General features: G+C 41.4%; 1 protein-coding gene across 1 annotated transcript in view; it reads right to left on the reverse strand.

Annotated features, from left to right (window-relative positions):
• Nucleotides 1–26433, reverse strand: part of ADGRL3 (adhesion G protein-coupled receptor L3) — a 304411-nt gene that overhangs the window by 230229 nt on the left and 47749 nt on the right. The window contains exon 2 of the mRNA XM_042811914.1: nucleotides 25037–25250. Within this exon, the coding sequence (XP_042667848.1) occupies nucleotides 25037–25250 (214 nt within the window). The remainder of the gene's footprint in view (nucleotides 1–25036; nucleotides 25251–26433) is intronic.

Raw genomic sequence — 26433 nt, forward strand, 5'->3', positions numbered from 1 at the left:
GCAGTACTGCCAGACGCAAGTGCTCAAACATCATGAGTTAATCCCCTTAAAATTACAAAATTGATTTAAGAAAAAAACTCTGAACAAGCAAAGATATTTGCTTTATATCTTGGAGCACAAATCCTTCTCTCAAAGAATGTACTTCTGAATAGCTGAAGTGTAAAAATATTGTTTTAAAAATCAAAATGCTCAAATACTACACGCCTTCACCAGATTGAGGAGAAAAAAACATTCGGTTTGTCAAAGGTGAAGACAAAATCACTAGCACTGGTATTTCACAAGACTGTTTCTTGTTTTCTTCCCTCCTTGCAAAGCTGAGATATTATTTAAGTTGGGAAGGGCCAGTTTCTTTTACAGAAGCAATGAAGGTCCTGAATCTGCAAAGAGATTGCAAGTGTTTCCAGGACCAGAGCGAATGAACTAAAATCAATGCCTTTTTACAGCTTGCAAGAGCAGGATCATCTGTATTCTCTACAGAAGAGAACCCACTGCAGGCAGACGAGCAAATTAGATATTCTTTGGGTTTGCAAGCTGAGCCTGTTATTCATCATTAACAACTGCAGTAATTATGCTGCAAATAGCCACCTGTTTGAATTACTCAGGTATTTGTACTGCAGTCAGACCGCTGGCAAATCTGGGCACTTGGGGTTTCAAGGAAGGAAGTCCATAGCTCAGTAATTGAGACAAATCTTACCAAAAACAGAGGGATCATCAGAGAAACTGTAAACACATGCAGATTGGGGAGCGACTGCGCACACATACTGCTATCACACACACAGCTTTGTAGAGCAAGGACGCAGCCTACCTTCTTGATTGAGTGACTTCATTCCTGATTTTCCCTCTGCCCTGAGTCCCCAAGCCCGATGCAACCACCTTAATGCTAAAACCACCTCAGAGCTGCTCCTTGACGTGCTCCGGCTTTCCAGCCTAAATTTAAACGTTTCCATTTTGCTCCACGTTTCCTTGTCGCAACACATTTGGTGTTTTCCCATCCCAAACACTGCTCCCGAAAAGACACCGTCAGATTTTGTGCAGAAGAAATCTGCACACAAGTTATTTAGACCACGCATCATCCCTGCCCAGAGAGCACAGCTCTGGAAGGGGATTACATGGCCCTTGCAGAAGGCTGATAGAAAGCAACTCAAAGGGTTTAACTGCACTCTTTTTAAATGGCTATTTTGGAAACTTCAGCTTTCTTTGGATGAATGTAACTTGTAGCTTATACTTTGGGTGTTGTGATCAAAATACTGCAATGATTTCAAAGCCTTCATGTGCATGTGACAGTGTCAGTACTCGACAGGAGTTTGATCATTAAATGAACTACTAGACTTACATTCACTATGCAACTCAGGGAAGGAAACTAGGAAGCCAAAATTGCAAAAAGAGAGGCAAGGATAGCTGTTGGCACCAAACACATCCTGATAGACTACTAATAAGAAATGCCTTTAACAAATATTTATGGGTTCCAAAAAAGATGTGAAGAGCTTCTTGGCATCATAGTTACAACTTCCATTTTCTTAAGATAACGCCGTGGTACACCCAAACAAGTTCTTGGATACAGAACAGAAATGCTAAGCCTTAGCTCCAGCTACCACTAGCCAGTTTTCCCAGACAAAAGCTTTCGGGCTCCTTCCCATTGCTGGAAAATACCCATGTTTTACTCAAAGGGTTAGCGATTTTATGGCATGTATTTGTTGCCAACTCTCCATCAATTTATTTTCCAACTAATTTAACACATCTTGACTCTGAAGTGTTTTTTATTTTCTCCCCCGCTGATATCACAATGTCAGAGATCAAAGGCTGCTTCCTATCTTCCAGCTTGTGCTACATTGAAGCAAATTACCAGATACATTACAGAAAATTTGCAGCACTCACCTAAACATGGTCACAAGCAACCCAACAAAGCTTTGAAGACATGGCAAAGGCAGGGGCACTGACAGGCTGGAGCTGGCCAAGCAGGCCAACGAACTACGAAAATGTGTCTCCTGTACCAAACAGGCTTTTACACATGTGAGGGCTGGAAAGAAAAACCTAAAATCCTACTGAGAAAAAATAATAGAAGAGAAAAAGATACATCAGGTTTCTTTTAGCTTGTTTTAGTATAGCTAGTAAAGAGATTTGTAAAGCTTCGGCAGGTCTACACATGCTGTTTTGTGGGGGTTTTTTTTGTCTTTTTTTTTTTTAACCTGTTCTTGCCATATGTGTAAAGACAGACTTGCAGAATGCTCTAAGGAAAATAATGAGTAAACGTCTATTAAAGACCAGGTCAAGCGTTTCTAGCTCACCTCTCCCCCTTTCAGCACAAGCTAATCCTCCTTTGGCACTGAAATAAAGAAATACAAACAGAAATCCCTTCTGCGTTGGCTGCCTGCCTGAACTATAGTGTCTGTAAACTTTCATTGAAAGTCATGTTGGAGTGAAAATGAATTCAATGAAGACAATTCATCGCTACAATAAGTGGCCCTTTCATAACAAAACATACCTGACAGTTTGGTTTTATGACCTACATCGGAGGGAAAGACATATGTATACACAACACATGGCAAGCAGGCACAGAAAATCATGAATAGACGGGTTCTGGCTAAGTTTGGAAAAACACTTCAAAGTAAAAGACCTCTCTCTGATAGCAGTGATATTGCACATGGAAAAGGAAAGTGGGGAGAATCTTTCTCACTTCTATTTTAAGCACTCGCTTGCTCACAGCAACCCCTCCCAACCTGCCAGAGAAGTAATTATCTCTGATACTCCCAAAACAGTAACTAAAAGACAAATTAACTGAGCAAAGGGATTAAATCAAGCCAACGCCACTGGCTGCATCAGAGCCGGCTGCATCCCAGCTTCTTCTGCATGGAAGCAACCTAACCAGCACTTTGCAACATGTATCTAAAAAACCCTACCATCAACAAAAAAAAACTTAGCAGAAAAAGCACATGCTACTAGTTACAAGTATCAGAAAACAGAGTGAACTCACCCACAGAAAAAGCTTCAACATCAGTTTAATCTAATTTAAAACAATACAGAAGTGAAAATGTTGCTAGCTTGAGATTTCTCTCATTTTAAGTGCATATGGAAAGCCATTCAGGACCTTTCATGACTTTTTTTTTCCCATTAGTGCCTCAAAACAATTTCAGTAACACTTGCATAAGTTCAAACTGGCTAATAAACAAGATGGAAAGAAGCATTCCAAAATTACCCTTCAAACCTAAGTGGATTACACCGCCCTCCAAAAACAAAAACAAAAAACAACCCTGGCTGGCAAACCTTTAATGACATTTTTTTTACCATGCCCCAATGGGTTTTATGTCACAGACCTTCAAGCTATTCAGCTACATTACAGATCAGGTGGAACGCCTGGGATGAATGATGGATCATGAGAGTTAGAAATTCCTGGTTAGATGCTGAAACTCCCAAGGCAAGAAAGAGGAAAAAGAAGCAGGACTGAAACAGCATGAATAATAAAGGGTGATTAATAATTCATTACAAAAGGACTTCTCCTGCTTTGTTGGGATGGGGCAGTTACAAGACCAGCAACAAGAGAAACAAGACAACCTCAACAGATTCTGGGGCTACAAAGGCAACAGCTTCCACAGGGAGAAAGCCGGCAGGTACAGCAGCCAAGCACAGAAGAAATGAAAATATTTAAATTAGATAGTTATGCAGTATTTTTTTTTTCCTTCTCTCTCAAGCAACCAACCTTCCAGAGTTGTAATCTTTTTCCTACTTGTCCCCAGTGAAAAAGCTGAATTTGACTGAAATTTCCCAAGCAACTGTGAGATATGCAGTTTTAACAGCCAGTTACTTCCCTGATCAGCGGATATCAAAACCACAAACTCTCAAGCTCACAGCTCCCTGTGTGTTGACACAGCACTGACAGCATACCCCAAATGAACCCTGCCCAAACTGCTCTTGAGCTTGTTGTCTGCAGCAAGCTCTCAGAAATCGACTGTCAGGCCAAAATTGAAGGCCTCTGGACTTTCCACTGAAGATTTTACATTATATGACATCCAGTGCAAGGTACAATGTTGTTCCAGTTTTAAATGAAACGTGCAGTGCCAAAGAAGCCTGAATGTAAGATGCCAAGTGAAGTGCCTTGATTCACATGTATCAGTGAAGTGGTAACCAGCAGGCCCAGCCAACAGGGAATGGCTTTCAAAATAGGTCATTTACAGAGATTTCCTCTATAAAACATCCCACATTTATTTTTCCACTGTTACTGGCATAACTCTTCTAACATCACTACCTATCCAACCCTCCAGTTACAAGGCAGCAGACAGATCTACCATTTACATGGAAATAGAAATGGTGACCAGAGGACATACGTTTTCAATTATGTTTATATGATTTTTTTTTCAGTCCTCTTTTCCAGTAAATGGTAATTGCATGCATCTTGCCCCTGTAAACATGAAATATCCAGCACCAGGTTATATAAATGACCATCACATTTACTCAACCACATTCTCCAAAGCGCTCAGCTCCTGTTTAGGCTTTTAAATGAACCAGCCCATATTTAAAGGGCTTGGCAGTCAGCAAAATAATCAATCTCACTGCTATTCCTCAACAAAACTACTTTCCAAAAGTAAAGCCTTACCCCATTCAGCTGTCAAAACAGAGCATACAGCCGTATCACCACGCTTTGTCTGGAGCAGAGATTGTACAGACAGTAAAAGCCAAATCCCTCCAAACACAGGATCTTCACACACATCCTCACTAGAAGCATATAGTTCATAAGGTTGTTTTCAGTTGGATTATTCATGTATTCGGTGTCAATTAAAAAACAAACAAGCCTGTCTTCCAGCCGTGTTATTGAGCATGCATTTAATTCTAAGTGAGGATCCATCCTACAGCTAAATGCAACTCTAATTGCTTCTGGATTTTCCTAAGTCAGGTCATTCTGATACCGAGTCTACACAAGCAGGGAATTAGCATTACTTGTAATAAAAGAAGAGTCAGAATTAACCTCAGGAGCATGAAGGAAATACAAATACAGTTCTTCTTAATGGTGAAGGGAGCTTGCTCACATGGCACACTGACTCAGGCTACAAACACACCCGCAATGTTGCCCTCTGTGAAGCAGGGGGGTTATTTTAACTCAGGTTGATGCTGCCTGTCCAGTTGTAATCGCCTTTTTTCTTTCATCTATTTTACTCCCTTGATATTCCTTATTCTTTTAAATCCACATACAATCCTTCCACAGCTTCTAGCTCAGACACTTCAAAGCCTCCTCCCCGAGCAGTTTACCACATGCCCTGGCTGGCTCCATACATTTCAGCATGGAACGCTGATGCAATGAGAAAGGTTGTTTTACCCACAGCTCCTTGAGCACGCAAGGGAGCGATCCTGCACTGTGAACACTCTGTTGTCACCTTGGCTGTAATCCTCCATTAAAGGCACTTGGAGATGGTGCCAGGCCACAGCCCCTGTGCTGCAACTGCTTTTCTCCAGAGAATCAGGAGCTCGCCGTCTCGATAAAATGACACAGAATATCTTCCTCAAGAATGAAAGTGATTTTCTAGCCTTTGATTGCTGAAAGCACACTTGATAAATTGAATGGGAAGGCATAAAAAAAAGGGGGTGACTGAGAACAAGAGATGATAACAATGAAGCTCTTACATGAAGAGGATTCAGGTCATCAATTTTCCTTCAGTATGAATCAAATGCTGTTAGCAACATGGAAGCGGCTCCACGATAAGACACACAGAAGCGCTCAAGAAATTTAATGCTTCGTCCCTCACCACAGAATTTACAGCATTTAATCGACCAAATGGAAAGGCAGAGGCTCTTATCAACTGGAAAGTGGAAAGTATGACAAGAGAGCGGGCTGGGATAACGAATGCTCAGTGAAGTCATAGGACTGCTTGTAAAGCCACTCGGTGTCTCAGCCACGCTGAGGTTCTCACAGATAATTAAATTACATCTCCCCCATGGGCACAATCTAATTTGGGATGTGATGGAAGTAAGGGACAGCCTCTGTTCTCTTCCATGCCCCAGCGGACACAGAGGATTGCCGAATTAGAGGCCTGATGATCCACATCAGGGTTTGCATCCCCATCAGCCAGCTCTTCTGCCTTCACCCCTTGTTCCCCTCAGCTCTTCTCCAGAAAACTTCCTTGAAAATTTTCTCAACCATTACGCAGACTTCCACCCCTGCTATCATCCCACTTAAATTCAGTAGTGACTACATTTGTCTGCCTCTCAGTTGTGCCCACTGCACGCCTTGCTTTCTTGCCATTCTCTAGACTCAGCTCCCTAGTACACAGCACATCACACAAAACAGCAGCAAAAAAAAAAACAAAACAAAACCAAAAACAAACCCACAACAACAAAGCCAGTACAACCTCAATACAGCAACAAAGCCCAAACCATCCAGCACTGTACAAGATCATGCAGTCCTTCATCAGACCTTCATGTACATCTCTTTTCCCCCAGAGGTGTTTACAGTAGCTTGGAGGCTTGTTTTGACCTAATATCCTCTAAGAGGCAGAAACACCTGTCAAGTGAAAAAAACTGCTTGATATGGAGGCAAATGTTTGTGTGCAGAGCAATCTTTATTAAACAATGTAAAGGATGTAATGTTCCATTAGAATTAAAAGTTTGTTAGTAAAGACATTATTGTCCTTCCCTGTTACGTTTTTAATGGTAACTGAAAGAATACCATGTGAGCTTTACAGATCATCCAATATATTTTTGGCATCTATTGATGTAACCATGTGTTTTAATTTAAAAAAATGTCACAGACACCAAATTTTCTAACATTTCTTGGAAAAAGAACTTTAATTACTGTTTACAAGCTATCTGTCCCATATAAATTAATGTTAAAATTAATATGTAGCACCCATTTCCATATCAAACAACCCAAAGGCAGAAAATTGAATAGAAACGGAAGGTTATGGGCAGCAATAGTTGCAAGTGGCTATCCAGGAGAGTTCTCCTTGCTCACAACACTCATCTAAACATTGATCCAGTACACAAAAGTCAACTTCAGCAATTTGAATGGGATCTGCTAGTGCTTTTTTGTTGTTGTTGTTGTTGTTGTTAGTTGAATGAAATGATCTTTCTGCTTCTGAAAAGCCAGGAGACAAATACATTCCTCCAATAACTAGGGCATTGGTCTTCCCAGCACATTCTTCCCAGAACTTCTGTGTTGACAAGTGTTTTGTTCTTTCTATTGATTCAAAGCATGCTTTAAAATTGCTTGCAAAGGAGAATTGCTCTTTTCTTACTTTGTTCAACAATTGTCATTCCATAGTGTCCAAAATCTAGTGCCATTAAATTGAAAAGAGTATACAAGTTTCAATTCTATGTAAGCTGTGACAGATCCCTGTTACAGCCACCTTTCCCATCCAGTCTGGTCTCAGTGCAGCAGGGCTCAGAAACCTTTTGTTCCATGAAGATATCAAACCTCCGATACTACCTTGATGCAGCCACAGGGACCTGCCGTACGTCTGGGAGAGGCTCCACACGAGCTGTGCCATTTGTGAGCAGTGGCAGTTAACACTGCTTGTGCGCCTCTCCTTGTAAACAGCCAGTGCCGAGCCATCATCTCAGTATGGGAAGGACCCACGCTTCTCCTGGATGCACAAATTCACTTACAGACAAAGGAGAACCGTGACAAAATCTCAGCAAGTGCTTTCTAACCTTCATAGGTGCCACAGCAGTCACCGTAAAAGAAATACAGCTTTCTCAGGGGAAGTGCCCACAGGGCTGCAAACTCAACAAAGCCTTTGTCTATTGATAAGCAACACGGAGGCTGAAAGAGCATTTTCCATCTAACAGTAACAGTCACGCAAAGCACGATTATTAAAGAATTCTCATGCTGCATTCTCATTTCAATTGATTCTCTATATCTAAGCATAGATGTGGACACACAAACAATCATTTCAGCACAGGAAAGACTATTTGAATAGTGCTGGTGCTTGTTTCAGAAAACAGAAACGACTGCAAACCTCAACTGAGAAGTCTCTTTTCTTCAAGCTGTTTCCAAGAAAGTACAGAAGGGATAAAATTACATGAACCTCTAGAAATGCCAGAAGCTTTGACCATGCAACTCAGCACTTACTGCCCTGCTGAAATTCTCACTTGTCTGCCACTAACACAGGCAACACAGGTGCATACAGCAATGAAATGCTGCTACCGCACTTCAGTTTTTGACGTGAGCAGGTATATGCCTTCCTTTTTAGAACAAAAGGGAACGGGCTGTATTGCAGTGATCCATGTACTGCATATTTCTGGGTAGAATCGGGATGAGAAGTGGAGAGTTTGGGAACAAGCTCTTTTTCCTCTGTGTTGAACATGCTAGTGACCAGAATTTCTCACCCTAGCATTATTTTGGATTGTATGTCTAGCAAACCATGCACGTGCTCCATTTTACTGTGCAAGAGCAATTTAGGAAAACAGAAAACGAGGAAAACAGAAAATGAAGATGTTCAGTTTTGAATTCTCTGCAAGCGTGACACAACATATCTGCAAGCAAACCACATGTTTTATGATTTTCATGACTGAAGTGACCGTATTATTGTGGGTGTCATAGAGACAATTAAGCGATCACCCAGAGATGCAGACATCACACAATCTCCCTGTCAACAGCAATCAGGCATCAAGCACATCTGCAACAAAATGGATTGGCAGAAGCAGAAGGATCAGCAGCATCAATTCATTCTAAGCAACTTACAGAAAACTAAATGCCACAGATGGGCAGAAAAACAGAGATCTCTCTACATTAAACCAGCATATAAGCATTAAAAGACCTAGAAGGTATTTGCACCAAGAAAAACTAAAGCACCGTGCAGGACAACAGAAGCCTCTGCTACTTGCCCCAAAGGGTGCTCAAGAGCTGTAACACAATATTAGGATGCCTGAAAAAAGAGAACAGAGAATAACATGACATGTAATATTATATCTGGTGAAATCCACTAACTCAGTGAGAGCAGGGATCAGACAGGAGAGGAGGGAAGAATTTGCCCCTAAGGCAAATTACACCACAACTGCCTGCTTTAGAACTATTCTTGTCTTAAGCACTGCTCTAGTTAACTCCCCATGAAATCAGTAGAGGATGCTGAATATTCTGTGTTTCCAAAATCATGATGAGGATTAAAATTTATAGTGATAGCATGTATTTGCAAATACTGTAAGTGGAAAAGTCATTAGCTAATAGTACATGAGTTCTGACAAGACAGAAGAAATGACTCCTTCCTTCACTGCATAAATACTTGATCCACAGCATGCTAGACACTGGCAAAGCACTAACTATATGGTTTTAACCAGAGGATCTGCCATACCCCAGCCAACTTGAAGACCTTCTCTGGAAACGGCTCACTTCCCAGACTCATTCCCCCACCACTGTAAATTAATACTTTTTTTTGCAGAGATTTTGACTTTGTAGCAATGTTCCTGTGACTTTAAGTAGAAAGCTTTGCCATGCCTACAGCTTCGGCCTCCTTGAAGGTCTGAGTAATGAAAAATAGTCTCTGAGATACAGCCATTCAGGGTACATTCATCCTCTCAGCAGAACCAAGTTAGAGAAGCCAGGAGTGTTTGCTTCCTTATATTATTAACTCAATTAAGCACGCAATAAAGATTGCTGGGTAAAACACAGCGTGTCTGTGTGCATGTAGAACGCAGACTGAAGAGTCTTAACATTATAAAGCCCTTATAAATACAGCAAAAAATAGACCAATAACATATTTTGTAATGACTATGTGTTTATAACAACTCATTACTTCAATTCTCTGCATCAGGGATTTCTTGCTTCTTTCCTCTAGCCCTTAAATAAATCTAAATAAATTATACATTTAAAAACAGTCTATGCATCTGTAACAACAGAAACAAATTTCATTTAACATCCAGCTGTCAAAGCCAACCCTTCTGTCACTCTTCATTCAAGTCTGCTTTGCATAATTCATGTCGTCTTAATTATTTCCTTCTCTTTCTGGTTAGGATGGCACTTAAGGACGAGTCACTTACAGCGCAGTCATTTCCTTTAGAGATGACATGACTGGGTGACATGGGTGGGGGAATTATGTGTACACAGGGACCATCAAGATGGGACATTGGTAGATCTGCATACTACACTAATAAAAATATAGTGCATATGCATAATACTGCGTTTTAATGCAGACGTACTGCACCATTAATAGGACCCCTTTCTCCTCCTTTATTTCCCTTACGAACAGAAGTTGACAAGAGTTTATGGGAAACAAAGGAACAAGATAGTAGCTCAAATCAGATGGATTTTTTTTTTCCCCAAGAAATCTCCCAGATTAGAAATTCTTACATCAGAGCCGAGGTCCTTTCTCAGCCCTCCACCACTTCATGCCACTAGTCAGCTGGTAGAAATTACAAACAGAGCCTTAATCACTTGTATACTAAACGATATTTACAGTAATACACACAACACTCCTCAAATATTCTATTTCTACTGGATAAATAATTAAATTATTTTAAGTGGTCTAATCTATTGATGGTTGGAGAGGTCTTCATTTCTGCTACTACATTTCAAGAAGATATGTTCATCAGCTCAATACAGTTAACAATCATAAATCAACTTCCTTGCTGTATATGATGAATGAGTTTACCATATCATGAAAAGAGCCAATTTCTCAAATGAAGGTTTTACTCTGAGATGTTCCTCATTTCTCTCTCCATTTTCATCCTCTCTTTTCTCCACGGGCTCCCAAAATCTGCAGAAAGAGACCTTCCAAAGCAATAGGCTGGATCCTGCAAGTATTTGCTTACAACACTAACCATTGCCACTAAGGCAATATTCTTGGTTAAACTGAACCACTGATGAAAAAAGTTCTTTAAAGTATTCCAGACCTGTCAGAATTGGAATTGGGCTCTTGATGCTCTAAAAGCATGGTTAGAAATTTTAGTGACCACTGCAAACACTTCCCAGGCTATATGCTCAAGCGCTTTTCCTCCCTGTACATACACTCCAGTGCTTTCCATCCTGCTCTGCTGCCCTGATTACTTTTCATGCCATCTCAAATTATTCAGAGCCTCAATGAAGCATGACCACTTACTCAAAGCTGAACTGAAACGACAGCAATGGCCCCCACCTCAAGCCTTTCAGTACTTCATAGTGCAGCCCAACACCAGGACTACAAAGGTAGATTTATCTACTGCTGCTGGCCATATATGGCCACATGTATGATCCAGCAAAACTCAATGCTCCTGCCTCCCTAGGTGCTGGAAAGATCAAAGGGAGCAAATGCTGTCACAAAACAAAAGCCTTGTAAAATATTCATGCGATTGTGCACCAGCTGGCCATGCAACTAATACCCTCTTCTCCAGCTGTATGTCATACCCACCAAGATAGAGATTGCCTGTATCATGCCAAATCTGGATGCAAAGATAGCCTACCTGTCCAATTTTCATTATAAGACTGGTAACAGGAAATTGCTGAAAATGGAAACTGACCTCCCTGGCACGTACAGAGCTAAACCTGCAGAATGCATTTGCTGTTGCAGCAGTACAAGGGCTGTATTGAACAGTGTAGCTCCTCAGTGTTATCAAATCAAAGTGCTCTAGCTACAGCTGGCAAAGTGCAGCTCACCTGGAGCAGTTCAGGAGAAGCTTCCACATTGTCTAATGAAACTCCCTGCAACCACATTAAAAATATATAAGGATTAATCAGAAACCTGCAACACTTTCAAAGGAAACATGATCATCACCCGGGAGCAAAAGGACTCTCAGAAGCTCCCAGCAAGAAAGAAGGAATCTAGCAGATGTAAAGACTGGAGAACACTGAAAACATTAAAGAAAGAGTTACAGTTTTCTCCAAGCCTGATAATAAGATAATAACAAAAAGCTTGGATAAGATTAAAAACTTTAAGCTGTTTAAACCCAAAGGGTAAATTCTTGAGTACGCTATGAAGCCAACTCCTGTGAACCCCACTTGCAAACCACAGTCTCGTACAACATGGGCAAAACAAGGATATATCGTCACCGTATCAATTTGTAGATTATTAGTCAGAAAAGTTTGGAGGCGGTGAGCTGAAAGTCATGACACCTGTGTGTGATGTTACGACAGCAGTTTTTCAGCATTGCATGTGATGAAGCAGCACAAGTTTCACAGACTTCTAGGGCACCTTTCTTGTTTCACGGTTTGGACAAAAAACAGATGACCAGCAAATCACTGAAAGGTATCCAATATAGAACAATCTGGATTTGCCAGCATGCTGCAGCACCCTGAGGGTCTTCTGAATGTTGACACCAGTTTTAATTCTCCTCTAAAAAGACACATGCTGCTTTTGCTTTCCTTCCTGACTTCTAAACAGTTCTCTTTGTAGAAGGGAAAGGCTGTCATTTGCTATTTTTTTGTGCAAACGCTGCTGTATTTTTTTTTTTTTAATATGTACATTCCTCTATACATATATGCAATCATACTGGAAGTCTTTATATAAATATATTTAAAACATCATATTGTACACAATCTATTTTGGCAACAGCCATCTGGAAAAGAAAAAAGCAGAGAAGAAATAATTAAACGCAACCAAACTAGATTTTGTATACTTTTGTCATCCCAGAGAAAGAAAAATGACTCCCTACGCTGTAAGAAAATTTGCCACTTCTGCACCAACAGTTTTATCCATATTGAGACAGCCAGGATACACTGTATGGCAGGAAACTTCAGCAGAAGACCAGCTTGTATATAGGTATGCTTCTAACTGCGACTGAGGGGAGGACTAGACTTTAATCACTGGGACAAAGGACATAATTCTGCTCCTCCTTACAATTTTGAGAGAGATTTCAATCACTCAAAATCTTTTATTTTGCTGTGTGGTCAAAGCCCCTCAGCATCATTTTGCTTTGCTTAAGTCCTCCCCTGAACCAGTTCAGGGTAACCAACAGCAGACAATGGCTACCCCCACATGCAGATATCTCAAAGATTACTCAGCATTTACCTGAGGACCTTATGCTCAGGATTAAACACTCCAGACATTTTTGTTGCCAATGTTAAGCATGCCTTTAAATTAGCACTGCAGCTATTGCTGCTTTGTTCCACTTCTAGCTGGGCAACACAGCTGTGACCAAAGCCCTACCTCAGATCCTATAGATTGCCTCCTTCCTATAACACCCCTAATAAAATTTGTGATATTCTAAAAGCGACAGGCTCTTGATTTCACATTCTTCTTACACAGTTGCCTTATTCCTGCTGAAATAGTCGAATGAAATTATGCATGGAAACTCTGCTGAGAATTTTCTTCTTCATGAAAGAATAAAAAAACGGCCTGCATGCTCAGAATTTAAATCAGGACCAGAAGGGCCCTAATTTCATGTAGGTGTTATCAATATGGTACACATTTGACAGACACGCAGCACTGCCAAACTTGACGGTATCCCCCTGAGAGAAGGGAATTAAGATGCAACCTTGGATCAAAATGGACTACGCAGTCAGGACTTCCCAAACCAACACTGAGGAAATGAAATTCATGGTGGAAAGGCTCAGTTCCTAAAATGCAAGGAGACACTGGAAGAAACTAACGTGATTAAGAAACACAAATTAATTCTTTTATGCAGAAGAGCCCCAAAACCCAGACTTGGCAGGAATGCTCCACAGAATCGTTTATTTATTCATTCACTTTAGTGGCTATGCTCTATTTTGTGAATTATTCCTGATAATTCAAGCGGACACATAAAAATGAACTCACTTTGCACGTATTTTAATACATATTCTTGAGTCTCAAAAGTAAAGCCTTTTCACTACATAATGGTTTCCAAGTGTGCATATCTGTGTACATCTCTGAAGATGACAGCTGAAAAAGGGTGCATTTGTTTTTAATCACTTAATTATACTTTTTCCCCTCAGTGCATTAATTTAGCAATTAAAGGATGCTGCTCTCACCGAAGGGTGAGAAGACAGAGCCTCTCGGAGCCCCGATTTTTGGCACCACCTCACTCCCGCTTCATGCTTGAGGCTGCTTCTCCTCTGACTGATTCTTAATTTGAATGAGATTTCACCGAAGACTGTATCAGAACTGCAGCAAGCTAATCTTATTAAACCATACGAGTTTAACAACTCAGAGCTTGACGTCAGGCAGGCTGTTTCCAAATTGGTGTACTTAAGATCCAAATTAGATCATGAGTGAAATATTAAAAGGCAGTAGAGCCACTTAAGAGTGAACTTCCATTTCCAAAAGAAATTTCTGGACAGCGAGAAGTCGGGACTCATGCCAGTTCAGTGGGAGTCAGGCTCCTGGCTGCAATGGGTGCTTTAAAATGGTTTAACTCTTAGAATGGAAGCTACTGAGAAAGATTGTTAAGACATAAAGGAGTTCACTTCCTATTCCTAACACCAGCACAAACACACACATCCTTCCAAATGTTGTCTTACTACAAGGCTCCTGAGAAAATACACCTTAGGGGCACACCATGGGCAAGAGCTTCAGTTTCACTTCAGCCATTGCTGGGTATAGAAGGCTGCAGAGACTGAAAAAGAGGAAAGTGCCAACAGCAGGATGGCCCACCCAGGGCCTGCAAAGCCGCTCACAAGGTTCGTGAAGAAATGAGTGGCTGCCTGGTCACCCCTAGGTCTCCTCAGCCTTCAGGTACTCAGACAGCTGACCCATCAGATACCATTGCTGCTTGGATGCCACTAGACAATGAAAATTAAGTTTGCAGAGCTTGCAGGGAACTCTTATACCTCTGCACTGGCTTCGGACAGCTCCTCATACACACGGCTTTACACAAGCACCCAACTGTTTGCTGGATTCCAGTCTGACACTACCAGCATTAGTTTTCAATGTTAGGTGCCTGGCTTTAACTCTTTACATCTGGCTACAAGTGCAGCTAATCAACTGAAATCGATTTTCCAGAGCTCAGTCTAATCCACTGCGTTGAAGGTGACCTATACTCTTTGCGTATACGTAGTTGGAGTTCGTGGGTATTTTTGTTGAAGTGAATATTAGATGCCTGTGTTCAGCTGTCTGCAACCTTGTCAGTAATTGAGAAGGGTGGCCAGGAGAACTTGTGACACAGACACATTTTGGAGGGATCTCAGAATATTTCTTCCCTGCTCCTGCAAATACTAGCAGAGAAAAGTCCAGCACTTGCTTTTGTGCAACCACCCACGGGAAGATTGCTCCTTGGATTAGCTTGAGTGTGCTTCCCAGTCCACCAACATCCCTGCCAGCAGCACAGTGCTTTTATCTGAATATCTCAGACTCTGGACACCTGCAGCAAGCACTGGTTTCCCTGTACTAACCAATCTAATGGTTGCTTTTATATTTTACTCCAGTATTTGAACTGAGGTCTAGAGGTGTTTGTTTTGTTTCAGTTAGTTGGTTCCCCTTCTCACTTATCAATGCTAGCTTGGCACCACCGTCATGGCTTAATTGAAACAATCTGTTCCAAGCGACCAAAGAGCTAACCATTTGTCATGGCCACAACAAGTATTGCGGAGAGAGACATAATTTTATTTCTGGGATTTGTAATATGGAGTCAAATGGGACATTCTGTGTAATTCAAAGCTACCTCAGGAAAGGGAGGGAGGAAGCAGACTTTCCAAAGAGGCCCCTCCCTCTGTCCTTTAAGTTGCAATTAAAATAAAGAAAACCATCATCATTTGAGTACGCATCACAGGGGACAATAAGTAAAAAGAGCGCAGATAATAAAAATAACATTTTGCCTTTAGATAGGTGGATGATGCAGCCTGAACTGGAACGCTGTGTACAGTACAGCTCATCTTGTCTCACACTTGGCATTGCAGACTTAAAGGGCATTCAGAGATAAACAACGGCAACCTTCACACACTCATAACAAAACCCCGAACAACTCCTGTAAGGAGAAGGATGTGAGAGACCACAACTTTCTCCTTTGGAAAACTGATACATAAGAAGCAGTGTGACACGTACATAGAAGCTAATGAATGGAAAATAAAAAGTTGGCTTGGATCCCTCTGCCTTCACAGGCATGAGGACATGACATGAGTGGGACGATGATGATATTAAAATTTGACAAAAAGCAATCTTTTTTTCACACAATCAGTTGTTATCCTGCTGGACTTCAAGCTCCTGGAAGTTAAGACCAAAGATTTAATGAGATTCAGAAAAGGTCTGGACATTTATACAGACATCAAGAATATCCAGCAATTACAGTTAATGCTAACAAAGAAAACCTAGACAGAAGATGAAAAGGTCTTGGGCACTGAGGTTAGAGCTCTAGTCTAATGACAAGGGATCGGGATGAAAGCAGTGGGTGGCAAAGACCTGCCCTGCCCACAGAGCAATACAGCATCCTGCCCCAAGAAAGCAGAACTTGGCCTTGCAGCATAGGGCAGCAGGGCAGAGCAGCAACCGCAGGGGAAAACTTTCCGTTCTGGCATATTTGCTTCCAGCCAGCTCTAAATCCCCCCCTTCTACCCTCGCATTAGTTTTATAGCTCTGTACATTTCTCTAGCCCATAACTCCATCTTCCATTCCTCACCGTGTCTCTGCAATAAAGTTCTTCCTTCTTTGTCACCAGTCCTACCCTGAGTAAAAGCACATAATATACTGCCTACTACCAACTGCAACACTTGGTAACAGACTGAATGCTGTGGCCGTAATTCAGTCCGGAGGCTCTACTACTGCCCATAAACTACGTGCTGTCTCCCAGTTTACGATGTCAGCAGGACTCCAGCTGAATTAAGGCTTCTACTGTATATAACTGACACCAATGCATTATCTTATGCATAATGCATCGAAGATGGCTCCAATCATAAATCCCACAGCCTGCTCTTCTTTTCCATCACAGATGAGGCGTGGCACTTCATACGCTCTGCTTACTGATACATAACAATCCTTCTCCTGAATCATAAAGGCAGCAAAACCTTTTCTTGGGTCACTGCTTCCAATAAAAGCCTTTCATTCCCTCTTTTCCCCAAAGAGATTGAAATAAACTTCAGTTCATCCCACTAGCAAAACTCACACTTAAATTTCAGAACCATGCTGAACTGGTGATTCAGGGACCAGACCATATTTCTGACACCAGCAAGTGAGGGATCTCTTCTTAACACCCATCTTTTGCCTGTGTAGTTTTTCATCATCATGCAGCATCTGGAAGCCCAGGTAAACACACTGAAGCTGCAAAAGCATTTGGGATCAGCAGAGTGATCATAGAAGATGTAAAGCCATGTGGTGGCTGCCAAACTGCTGGTGTGTGAAGATGAGAGTGAGGTCTGCAGAAAGCATCTGTAGTCCTGCAGAAGTCAAGAAATCCCAGGCATATACATACAGAGGGTGAGGTATTACTGGTTTCACACATCTGAGAATGGGATAGAGAATTAAAGCTCCCAACAGTCAATATACAACACAGTCAATACATCATCAAATAAAAGCTGAATCCTAAACTGGCAATCTGTTCTGTATAAACTCAATTTTGACCTCAGGAATAAACTAAATGAGCTCTTTTGTACCAAAACAATAATAATAATAAAACACAACCCCCTCTTCACTCCCCAACACACACAGCCCCCCTTCACCACCAAAAAAAGAAACCATGAAAACCAAAACAACATATATCACCAAGCAAATCAAAATCTGATATTGATATAGGTGCATTACTTGAAAGTCATCTTACCTCACAGCCATTTAGCCATTATTTCTAGCCAGAAGGCTAAATGGAAAAGGAACACTCATACATTTTTCTACTCAAAATCATTTCTTTGCTATTTTAAGAAAGCGTAAGTTCATTTTGCCTGAATAAACCTTACACAATGTTGTGCAATGCTCTAAATCTATTTAATCTTTCTGACAAAAAGATCAAGCATTTGAACGCCAACCCCTGTAACAGCTTCATAAGGCCATCACATTGAGGAAGGCTGAACAGAAAGCTGAGCAGAGCATCTCCATGCTCATCATCTCAGTGACTTAGGGAACGTGCAGCAGGTGCCACAGTCAGGATACAAACATCTGAATTCAGATTTTGCATTCAGGGCATTTCAGATAATGGTACAAAATCTATTTCACGGAATACAAAATTTGTTTTAGCAGTAGCAGAGAAAAGTAGGTGAGGGCCTAAAGCAGCAGCATATTGCATCACCCTCCTTGCAGAGACAAAAAGGTTTTTTGTGTGCTCGTACCCACCTCCTGCAACGTGGTAATGAATGCAATACGCGTTTCAACTGGCAGACTCCACTGTCAGCAACATCTCCATCTCTGCTCAACAGTTCTTCCTTGGGTGCAAATTAGTAGCTGTTCTCAACAAGCCTCAAATGTTTAGAAAAAATAGATGACAGGAGTACATTTCACATAGGTCTTCTCCCACTGGCAAAAGGTACCTGCAGATACCAGGAGTTAGCCAGTCCTCCTTTCCGACAGGCTGGAGCTGGCCATTTTCAAACCAGCAAGGTAAAGGATGGAATAACTACTGTGGATTTCCTTGCATGGCTTCCAGCACCTCATGCACGTAGCAGTTCTGAGGCCACTTCACAACATGACTCATCCAAGAGATCATCCCATGTCTGCTACTTGTTGCTAAGGCCTGTGGAAGGTGGGGGGAACATTCAGAAAATAAAAAAGATGGCAAACTGAAACAGTCTTACAAGACAGCAAAAACAAATTCTTCCAGCTTCCAGAAGGAAGCAACTGATAAGTTTCTTGAGAGAAAAGTGGCTTCTGGCCAGCGCTGCCAGAAATAGGTATACGCAGAACCTTTTTTGAAGAGACTGCAGAGGGAGAACACCTACAGCCCACCACCCACTCCACACACATGCCCAGGGCTTGGGGATGGCTGGGTCAGGAGAGAGCCAGCAAGCTGAGTTCTACATAGAGTAAACCACACAATGACAGCAGAAGGAGGAAGCAAAGCCAATTCAGAGCTTTCCCTCCAGCTTGCACACCTCAAAGAGGCCTTTTTTGGCCACAGAGACTGCCAGCCACCTGCTGCTTTCTCAGCCTGAGCCTAGATTTCCCCAAATGGAAGCACATTTGGTTTTAACAGTGACCAAAACTCAGCAGCCGCTGCGGAACACAACCACCTACTTATTTATTTATTTTTAAAGTGGGGTGTTTTATAGCTGGCCACGGCTACCGATTGGTATCTGGGGAAGCCAAGAGCATTACTTTTGATCTACAGAGCCTTCCACAGTTTGGAACCTTATTACCTTCAGAAACTACTACCTTCTCTTCATCTGTTTCCATGGCAGCTGTAATCAGCCGAGATGCTGGGGCTGACAAACCCTGATTTAATGGGGTACCAGGGCAATTCCAGGGGGCTGTCGTTTTCAGAATTTACTCCTGCTTGGTCTGACAGCATTTTCAGGAAAGGAAGAGGTAGGATAAATTAAGACTGTACAGGCTGGGAAGTAGCGATCTTTTTTAGAGTGATTCAACAGTTCAGTGCACACTGTTCCACTAGCACTTGATTTTTTTTTTTTTTCCTCTTAGTAATGGTGTACGTGCCCTTGTCCCAGGGTCATGGTGCAGATGAGATTAGTAGACTTTGCTTCGTTTTAATCTATCTGTCTGCACAGCAAGAAAATAGATTGCTTAACCAAGGTTTGTTTTCTAGGATTTAAAGCAGAATCATTCGGGGAATGTGAGCTCCAGTATTCCCTGTTCATTTCTGCTCATTACAGGAGCCACTGTTTAACCGAAACATTAATATTTCTCCATATTGATGCTTTTCATATCGTGATCTCAAAGCGCCAGACTTGTGTTTCCCAGAAAGAAAAGCCTAGCTTCCCACTGCAGTATCTCAGTTCTTCAGAAATGCACTTCCCAAGCCATCTGCACGATACCAAATTTAGAAAAATGAGTAGTATCTTGGCAGTCTTCACAAAATATACTCAGGATGCAGGGGAAAGCGGAGGGGTTCCTATCAAATGGGGCGCTTGGTATCTGATTCAGAGGTGACGACAATGTCTAAGCAGGGTGCTGTTTTCTGAGAAATATGCCATTAATTTTTTAGGGCATGACACAAGTGTGCTACAATTCAAGTGAAGGCTGCTTGCTCAGTCCTACCTATGGCCTTATAATTACAGCACAAGGCAGAACCTCCAGGTCTGAGGCTCTCCTCGTTTCACATATCTTCTCCACGTTCAACAGAACAAGCTACTTTACATAAAAGATTCCAGGAGAACAACCCCAAATTGGTATGATCAAAACCGGCAGACACTTTAAGAATGATTAACGTGAATTACCCTATCTGTAAAATACAGGTAACCCAGCCTCTTTATTTCCTGACACAAGAGCAAATCTCACTAGCATTTGAGATGTCTTGGAAATCACAGGTGCTGATAGCATCAATAACAGCATGCTAGGAGATGCAATATTATTACAATAATAATGACACTCATTTCAGACTCCTGCATTTTTCAGGTCATCAACCAAAAACATTAACAAAACACAGCCCTTAAGGATGAAAAATCTTTGCAATGTGATACAAGCTGTTTCATACAGTTTCCTTTCTCTGCTCCACCCTGTACAAAAGGCCTGCCAGCATTCTTCCAGCTATCAGGGAAATTATACATGTCCCTCCTTACATACAAGATTACATACAGGAATCAGGCCATTGGATAGAGCCTAACAACACTCTTATGTTCTTAATATAACTGATTATTATTATTATTTTTTTTTAAGGTCTTGACTTACAGGCTTCTTCAACGATGCCAACACCAAAACCCCAGGGACCAACCACGCAGATCAGACCTGAACCTAAAAGAAACTAGTTCGAGTACCCAACAGCATGCCCAGCTACAAGAAATTCTCTCTTCTGCTCAGCCACCAGAGGAAATGAACAAAATGCAATCCCAAGATCCTGTTCCACATCAAAGTACACTGGTGGAAGGCAAAATGAGCCCAGTGCTTCCTTCAGGAGAGAAGAGGGGAGAGGAGACAAACAGTTTTCAGTCAGGATCTTTAAGCATGAAGTGCCAGCATTGGCATGGAAGAGTTCTGCAGCAGCACTCTGCTTGGACAAAAGGCAGAATCTGTGCAAAATGGGCAAAGACTTGGGCAAGCAATCCCCTTTGCAAGCAGAACTCTCTGAGTTTCCGAGAGATACAAGAGAGCTTCCCAGCAAGAGCTTTCCATATTTTCTACCTTCACAATTTTGAAAAGTCAGAAGGAATTTTGCTTTGATTTTGAGTACAGATGTTAAGACCTGTGAACATTTCTCCCCTGGCTGTTCCGTTCCGCCTGCTGGTTTTGTCTCATTATTCCCTCTTTCCTCTCCTTCCTCCAACTTAAGACCAACAGATAATTGCCAGGGTAGAGAAGGATTCTTTTGCTCCTCGTAACTGGAAAGCAAAAGAAAGCCTTTATCTTGTCTTTAAGGCAAAAACTGCCGTTGTTTTGTGTGCATATACGTCTGCATGTATACTCAGACTTTCTTCTTCATTTCAACATTCAAGGCTAAAACCTACAGGAAAGGATAATAAGCTCAATAAAATGGTGTGTTTCAAATTATAAAGTTACAAACAAAGGTGGTATCAACAGTGTGTGCTTCTGAGAACATACACGCAAGCCTGATCCGTCCATCATCTTTGGTCCATCAGCTTTAACCCAGAAAGTACACGGGCAGATCTTTGTTCAGCAAAACACTCTAGCATGTGCCTAAAAAGAAGTACCTGCTGGCATACGTCTGAATCAAGGAGGCAAATGAATGCTTAAATTCCTTGCCTTGAATTGATACCTTCTACTTGTGTGCTAGCAGATGATCACCTCCACCAACTGCAGTGAAACCACCAGCATGCACAAAGAGACACAGCATTTGTGTGTTTTGTTGTTGTTTGTTTGTTTTTTAACAGAGCAAATAGCAGTGTTAACATTTATAAACACAAAGACAATTCTCATGGGAATGGGAGTTTGCTTTTCCCAATTGTTTGAGGAGAACTCAGGCTGCTTAAATGGATGATATGCTAATTTTGTGGCACAGTTGCTCAAGGGCGGACATGGTGAAGTCTCCCACAGCACAGTACGTTCAGCTTACAGTGGGTAGGGTTAAAATTTAATTGTTTGTTGCAGCCCTCAAAAAGACATTTCTCCAAAGTAAACGTGCTATGAAGTACATTTCTCCCTAATTATATTAGAAAAATCTTCAATCCATAAAGCACTCTTTCTGAGCTTTTATGGGCAGCTGCTGCTCTAATGCTGCAAGGAAGAGCCAGCAAGTTTGAAAACAAAACAGGCCACAAAGATTTAATTTCCTATAAAACAAGCTGTTTAAACTTTCTTTACTTACAGCAGTGCTCTGAAGATTTTAGAGATTTTTCAGGGCAACACTTGCAGTGAAAACTCCTTGTGTCCTAACCATTCAGGGGGCTCCACAAACACACCATCAGATTTATGCCTTTCCCTTTCAAAATAACCCCATGTACTCGTCTGCAAAATTAATTTAAATAAACATACAGAAGAAAGGAGCATGCCAGCTCAATTTTGGGAGGAGGGGGTGGTCCTTGGGGGAGCAAGTCACTAATATCTGCCATAAATCTGCCCACTCGCAGCCTTGGCTCACATACTAACATCTCTGTCTCTCTGACATGCTTCTCTCCCCACCTTTCAGTCTCCCCCTCGCCGCAGCCATGCCATAACGCATATAAGTTGGCTGTACAGCATTGCTGATCAAAAACTGCTAGCAGTTAGACAACTTATTACAAAGACTACAAGGGAACTGTATTTATGAACGTGAAAATTAATCAATGCATAATAAGCAAGCACTGTGCATACAGTCTTTCTTTCCATATGCAGACAGCTCCGATTACCATGCAGGTTACACTGCCACGAGCAGCTGCTTCCACCACTCCATGGCACTAGCAAAGAGACAAGCTTATTGTAGTAAAACCTGCATTCATCTGCAAAACTGCCCAAATACTGCTGAACTGATTAATTGTGCAGGTAGAGGCTTTCAGAAGAAAATGCCATCGTTAGTGCCACAATGCCTCCGCTGTCAGGATTTTCCTTTTAAGCTGCTGTTTTCAGATGCTCAGCTATAAGGCGGCATCTGAGCTGTGAACCGGCAGGCTGGTTGGCTGGTTTGCATCTTAAGAAAGCATTTCATTTTAATAGTTTTATTTTTAATTTTTATTCAACTCTTTGAATTGAGGGAGATTAAAAGAGAAAGGAGAAATGGCATAAGAATGCAAAGTGGAGTATTTTCTCCCTTCTTAACCTGCCTTTTAACCAGAATCAGGTCATATTTACTTTCAAGAAACTCAGAAGTACCCAAATTAATAACATGATTGCACACTTCATGAAAATTGATCATCAAATAGCTTAAGCAAAAAGAGCTATCACCCTTTCCTGAGGCTCCTCACTGACACACAGAATCAAGCATGGATTTTAATATTCAGTCAGTAGGGATTCCCATTTCCCTGACAAGAAACCTCCCCCTTAGTGACCATCCTCCATAGTAATCCCTCTCTGCTCAGATGGGAAAAGAGATGCTTTGCCCTAGAGAAGTGCTTCCCTGCTAACTCTCTGCAAAGCAGTTCAAGCCTGCAGTGACAGCATGAGAAGCTGAGTAACCAACGTGAATTTTCATCACACAGCATGATTACGTGCCCTCTCTGACCAAGAGGCTAATGTTTATTGCAGTCTTGCTACACCTGGGAACTGACCAGGAGATTGCAGAGCTCTGCAGATGGCTACGAAGGTAGCGTCTGGAGGATGCTACCACATATATAAAAAAATATTAATACATTGTAATGGCCCACAAAGGGGATGACATGGTTTTATTCTGCCGATGTGGAGAGGATTAAGGGTTTCTGCTTGAAGCCACTTAAAACTCGAACAGGAGAATTACAGTAATTCCACTAAAACCATGCTGAATCCAAGGGACTGGATGATGTCACGTTGTTACCCTCACACTTATTTTGAAAAAGCAACCAGCATAACCCCACAAAAATGACTTCAAGCAGCTAGGCAGGCAGGTCCGAGTTATAGAAGTGCCAAGGGGAGCGAGCTTATACAAGCCTTTTTCAGCAACTCAGAATCTAAACTTTTGACATGGAACAATTCTGAAGGGACCTCAAAAATATCCATTAGCATGTCAAATACAAATGAAATCTACACTTTCTTTTCTGCTGCTTACACTACTCCATTTTTAGGGCAAAGAGTCTTACAGCAAACAATAGCAACATACTCCATTAAAATCCTATACAGCTTTAGCCATTAGGTCACCATGCAAATACTGTTGCCATGTCTTCAAATAGCAATGTTTTGCCTATGTAGATACTATTATTAATATCCTAAAACACTCCTTTATATTACTATTTAATTAATAGTAAAACGTACCAAGTAATTATTCATGTATAGTTATATTAAGAGAAACATACTGAATGTGATTAAATGTCAAGAGCTGTGACTTACAAATCCTTCCCACATCAATTCTTATGCCAAAAAATATCTGGAAAAATTCAGCAACAGTTAAAGTCGTTCCAGAACAAGGATTCCTATCGGTTGGAATAATCTGTTCGGCCCTGGCTCTGCCCACGTGAATGAACCTGCCCACGTGCAATGCACCTCAGCTGCCATTTCCATATGCAGTGTTAGCACTTAACAGCAACGGTAACTGTACAGAAAGTTAGCAAGTCATCTGCAAAAGCAACAATCCTGGATGAGTACCTGACTACGAATTAAGATCCTGTCCAACACTAAGCATGGCAACGTGAAGAATGATAGAAACTTTTCTTTGTACTTTGAAAAATAAAAATGTTATTGCGAAAACACAATATTTATCATTAAAGGGAGATTACTGGTTTTCTGTATAAGCAGAGCATCAAAGAAAGTGCATTTTGAGAAAGGCTTCATTTATATATTCACATAAAGAACAGTGATATTTAGGTATTTCAGAGGTAAAACTGAGACTCAGCGGGTATCAAGATAGCTGATTAGCAGAACTTATTGCAAATGTTATTTATATTGTGTGATCCTAGCCCACTCTGGTAAATCACAGTTTATCAATGACAGCTGTAATTCCGTGCACATACATAGAGACTAAGTACCTACATTTTCTCATGCAGAATACAAACAAACTGATGCGTACATACCAGATTAAAAAAAAAACAAACAACAACAACAAACTACAGCTAGCAAACAAAGAATATTAAATACTATACCTTTGAGTCATAATCTTATAGGCATCTGGCAGATAACAGCGGATATTCTCCATCTGAGCAGGATCAGAGTCACAGATTTTATCATCAGTCCTCCCATAGTTGGCACTTTCAATCATGATAACATCTGTTCCCGGGCAGCGAAGCTCTATGGGGTAACTCTCACAGGACAGTTCCCTTCGGACCACAGCCATGGGGACCGGGGCACGGCTGAAAGCTGCAAGGATTAACACAGAAACATAGTAAATATTTACTATTCCACAATGAGACGAGGATTAAAAGCAGAATGATTTTAGCAGCAGTTTTTATCCATGTGCCACATACTGAGATCTACTTCAGTATCCTTCAGATAGGGCCTGCTAAAAAAAAGCCTGGAGAAACTGCTTCTCTACTCAGCTGCTTGATTTTCCCATCACTAAAACAGCAAATGATCCCTTTTGTAAAGGGCTGTAGAAATCCCCTATCGATAGAGGTAAATAGCAACTACAGTGTTATTACTTCTGCTCTTCATGTGAAAAGCTAGGTGACTATGATCTATAAAATTATAGCCCTGTATTGTAGCTGATCAGCCAGGAGAAACTTTCCACCAGTGAGGCATCCAAGCACCGGGATCCCACCTGCACAGTGTGACCGCATGTAATGACATCTGCATTGCCCCTAGTCCTTAGGAAACACATGCCTAATGCCTTTCACCACAGTCTGCAGTGTGCTAGTGGTGGGCCTGTGTGTTCTGGCAACCATCCTGAAGTTTGGGCCCTGAAGTGATATTTTTCATGGAAATGCCAGTACGTGTGAAACTCAGTGATTAAAGTTTCAGTCTCGGCTTTGCTTTGGATCTGTCTGAACGTTTGAGACTGCCACACACTTGTGAAGTTCATTCAAACAGCCTTCAGAAATCTTACTTGTTTTAAAAGAAATGTTGGCTACAGGTTGCTAATTAGAGAAGAAATATGCTTTGAGGTACCTTGAAAACAAAGCCCAAAGAATTAGCAAGCAAACTCGCATGACAAGAAGAAATAACACTTCCCATCTCCGCAGTCTCTTTGATCTGAAGATCACCAACATCCTAACATGAATACAAGAACCCACCAAATACCTATTGTGGAGTAGCTACATGTTGTTGCTCTTGTTTGAGCCATAGAAGGGTTATGTGGCTTCAGAAGATCTCACAGGAAACCCACAGTGACACTAGGAGCCAACTATTTGTTTTCCAGCCTAGTGTATTGGCCACAAACAGAAACAAAAGCCAACTATGCTTCCTAATTCCTTGAGGATAAAAAACCCACAAAGGTTTCCAGCTGTATGGACAATATGCTATTTTGGCTTGATCCTGTACTATGCTTCTTCCAATCACAAAACTCTGCATCACATATAAGCCTGTATTTAATGGCCATAGAACA

The sequence above is a fragment of the Centrocercus urophasianus genome, unplaced genomic scaffold, assembly GCF_019232065.1.
Source record: "Centrocercus urophasianus isolate 14NV4802_14NV808 unplaced genomic scaffold, USGS_Curo_1.0 seq_13, whole genome shotgun sequence".
Lineage (NCBI taxonomy): Eukaryota > Metazoa > Chordata > Aves > Galliformes > Phasianidae > Centrocercus > Centrocercus urophasianus.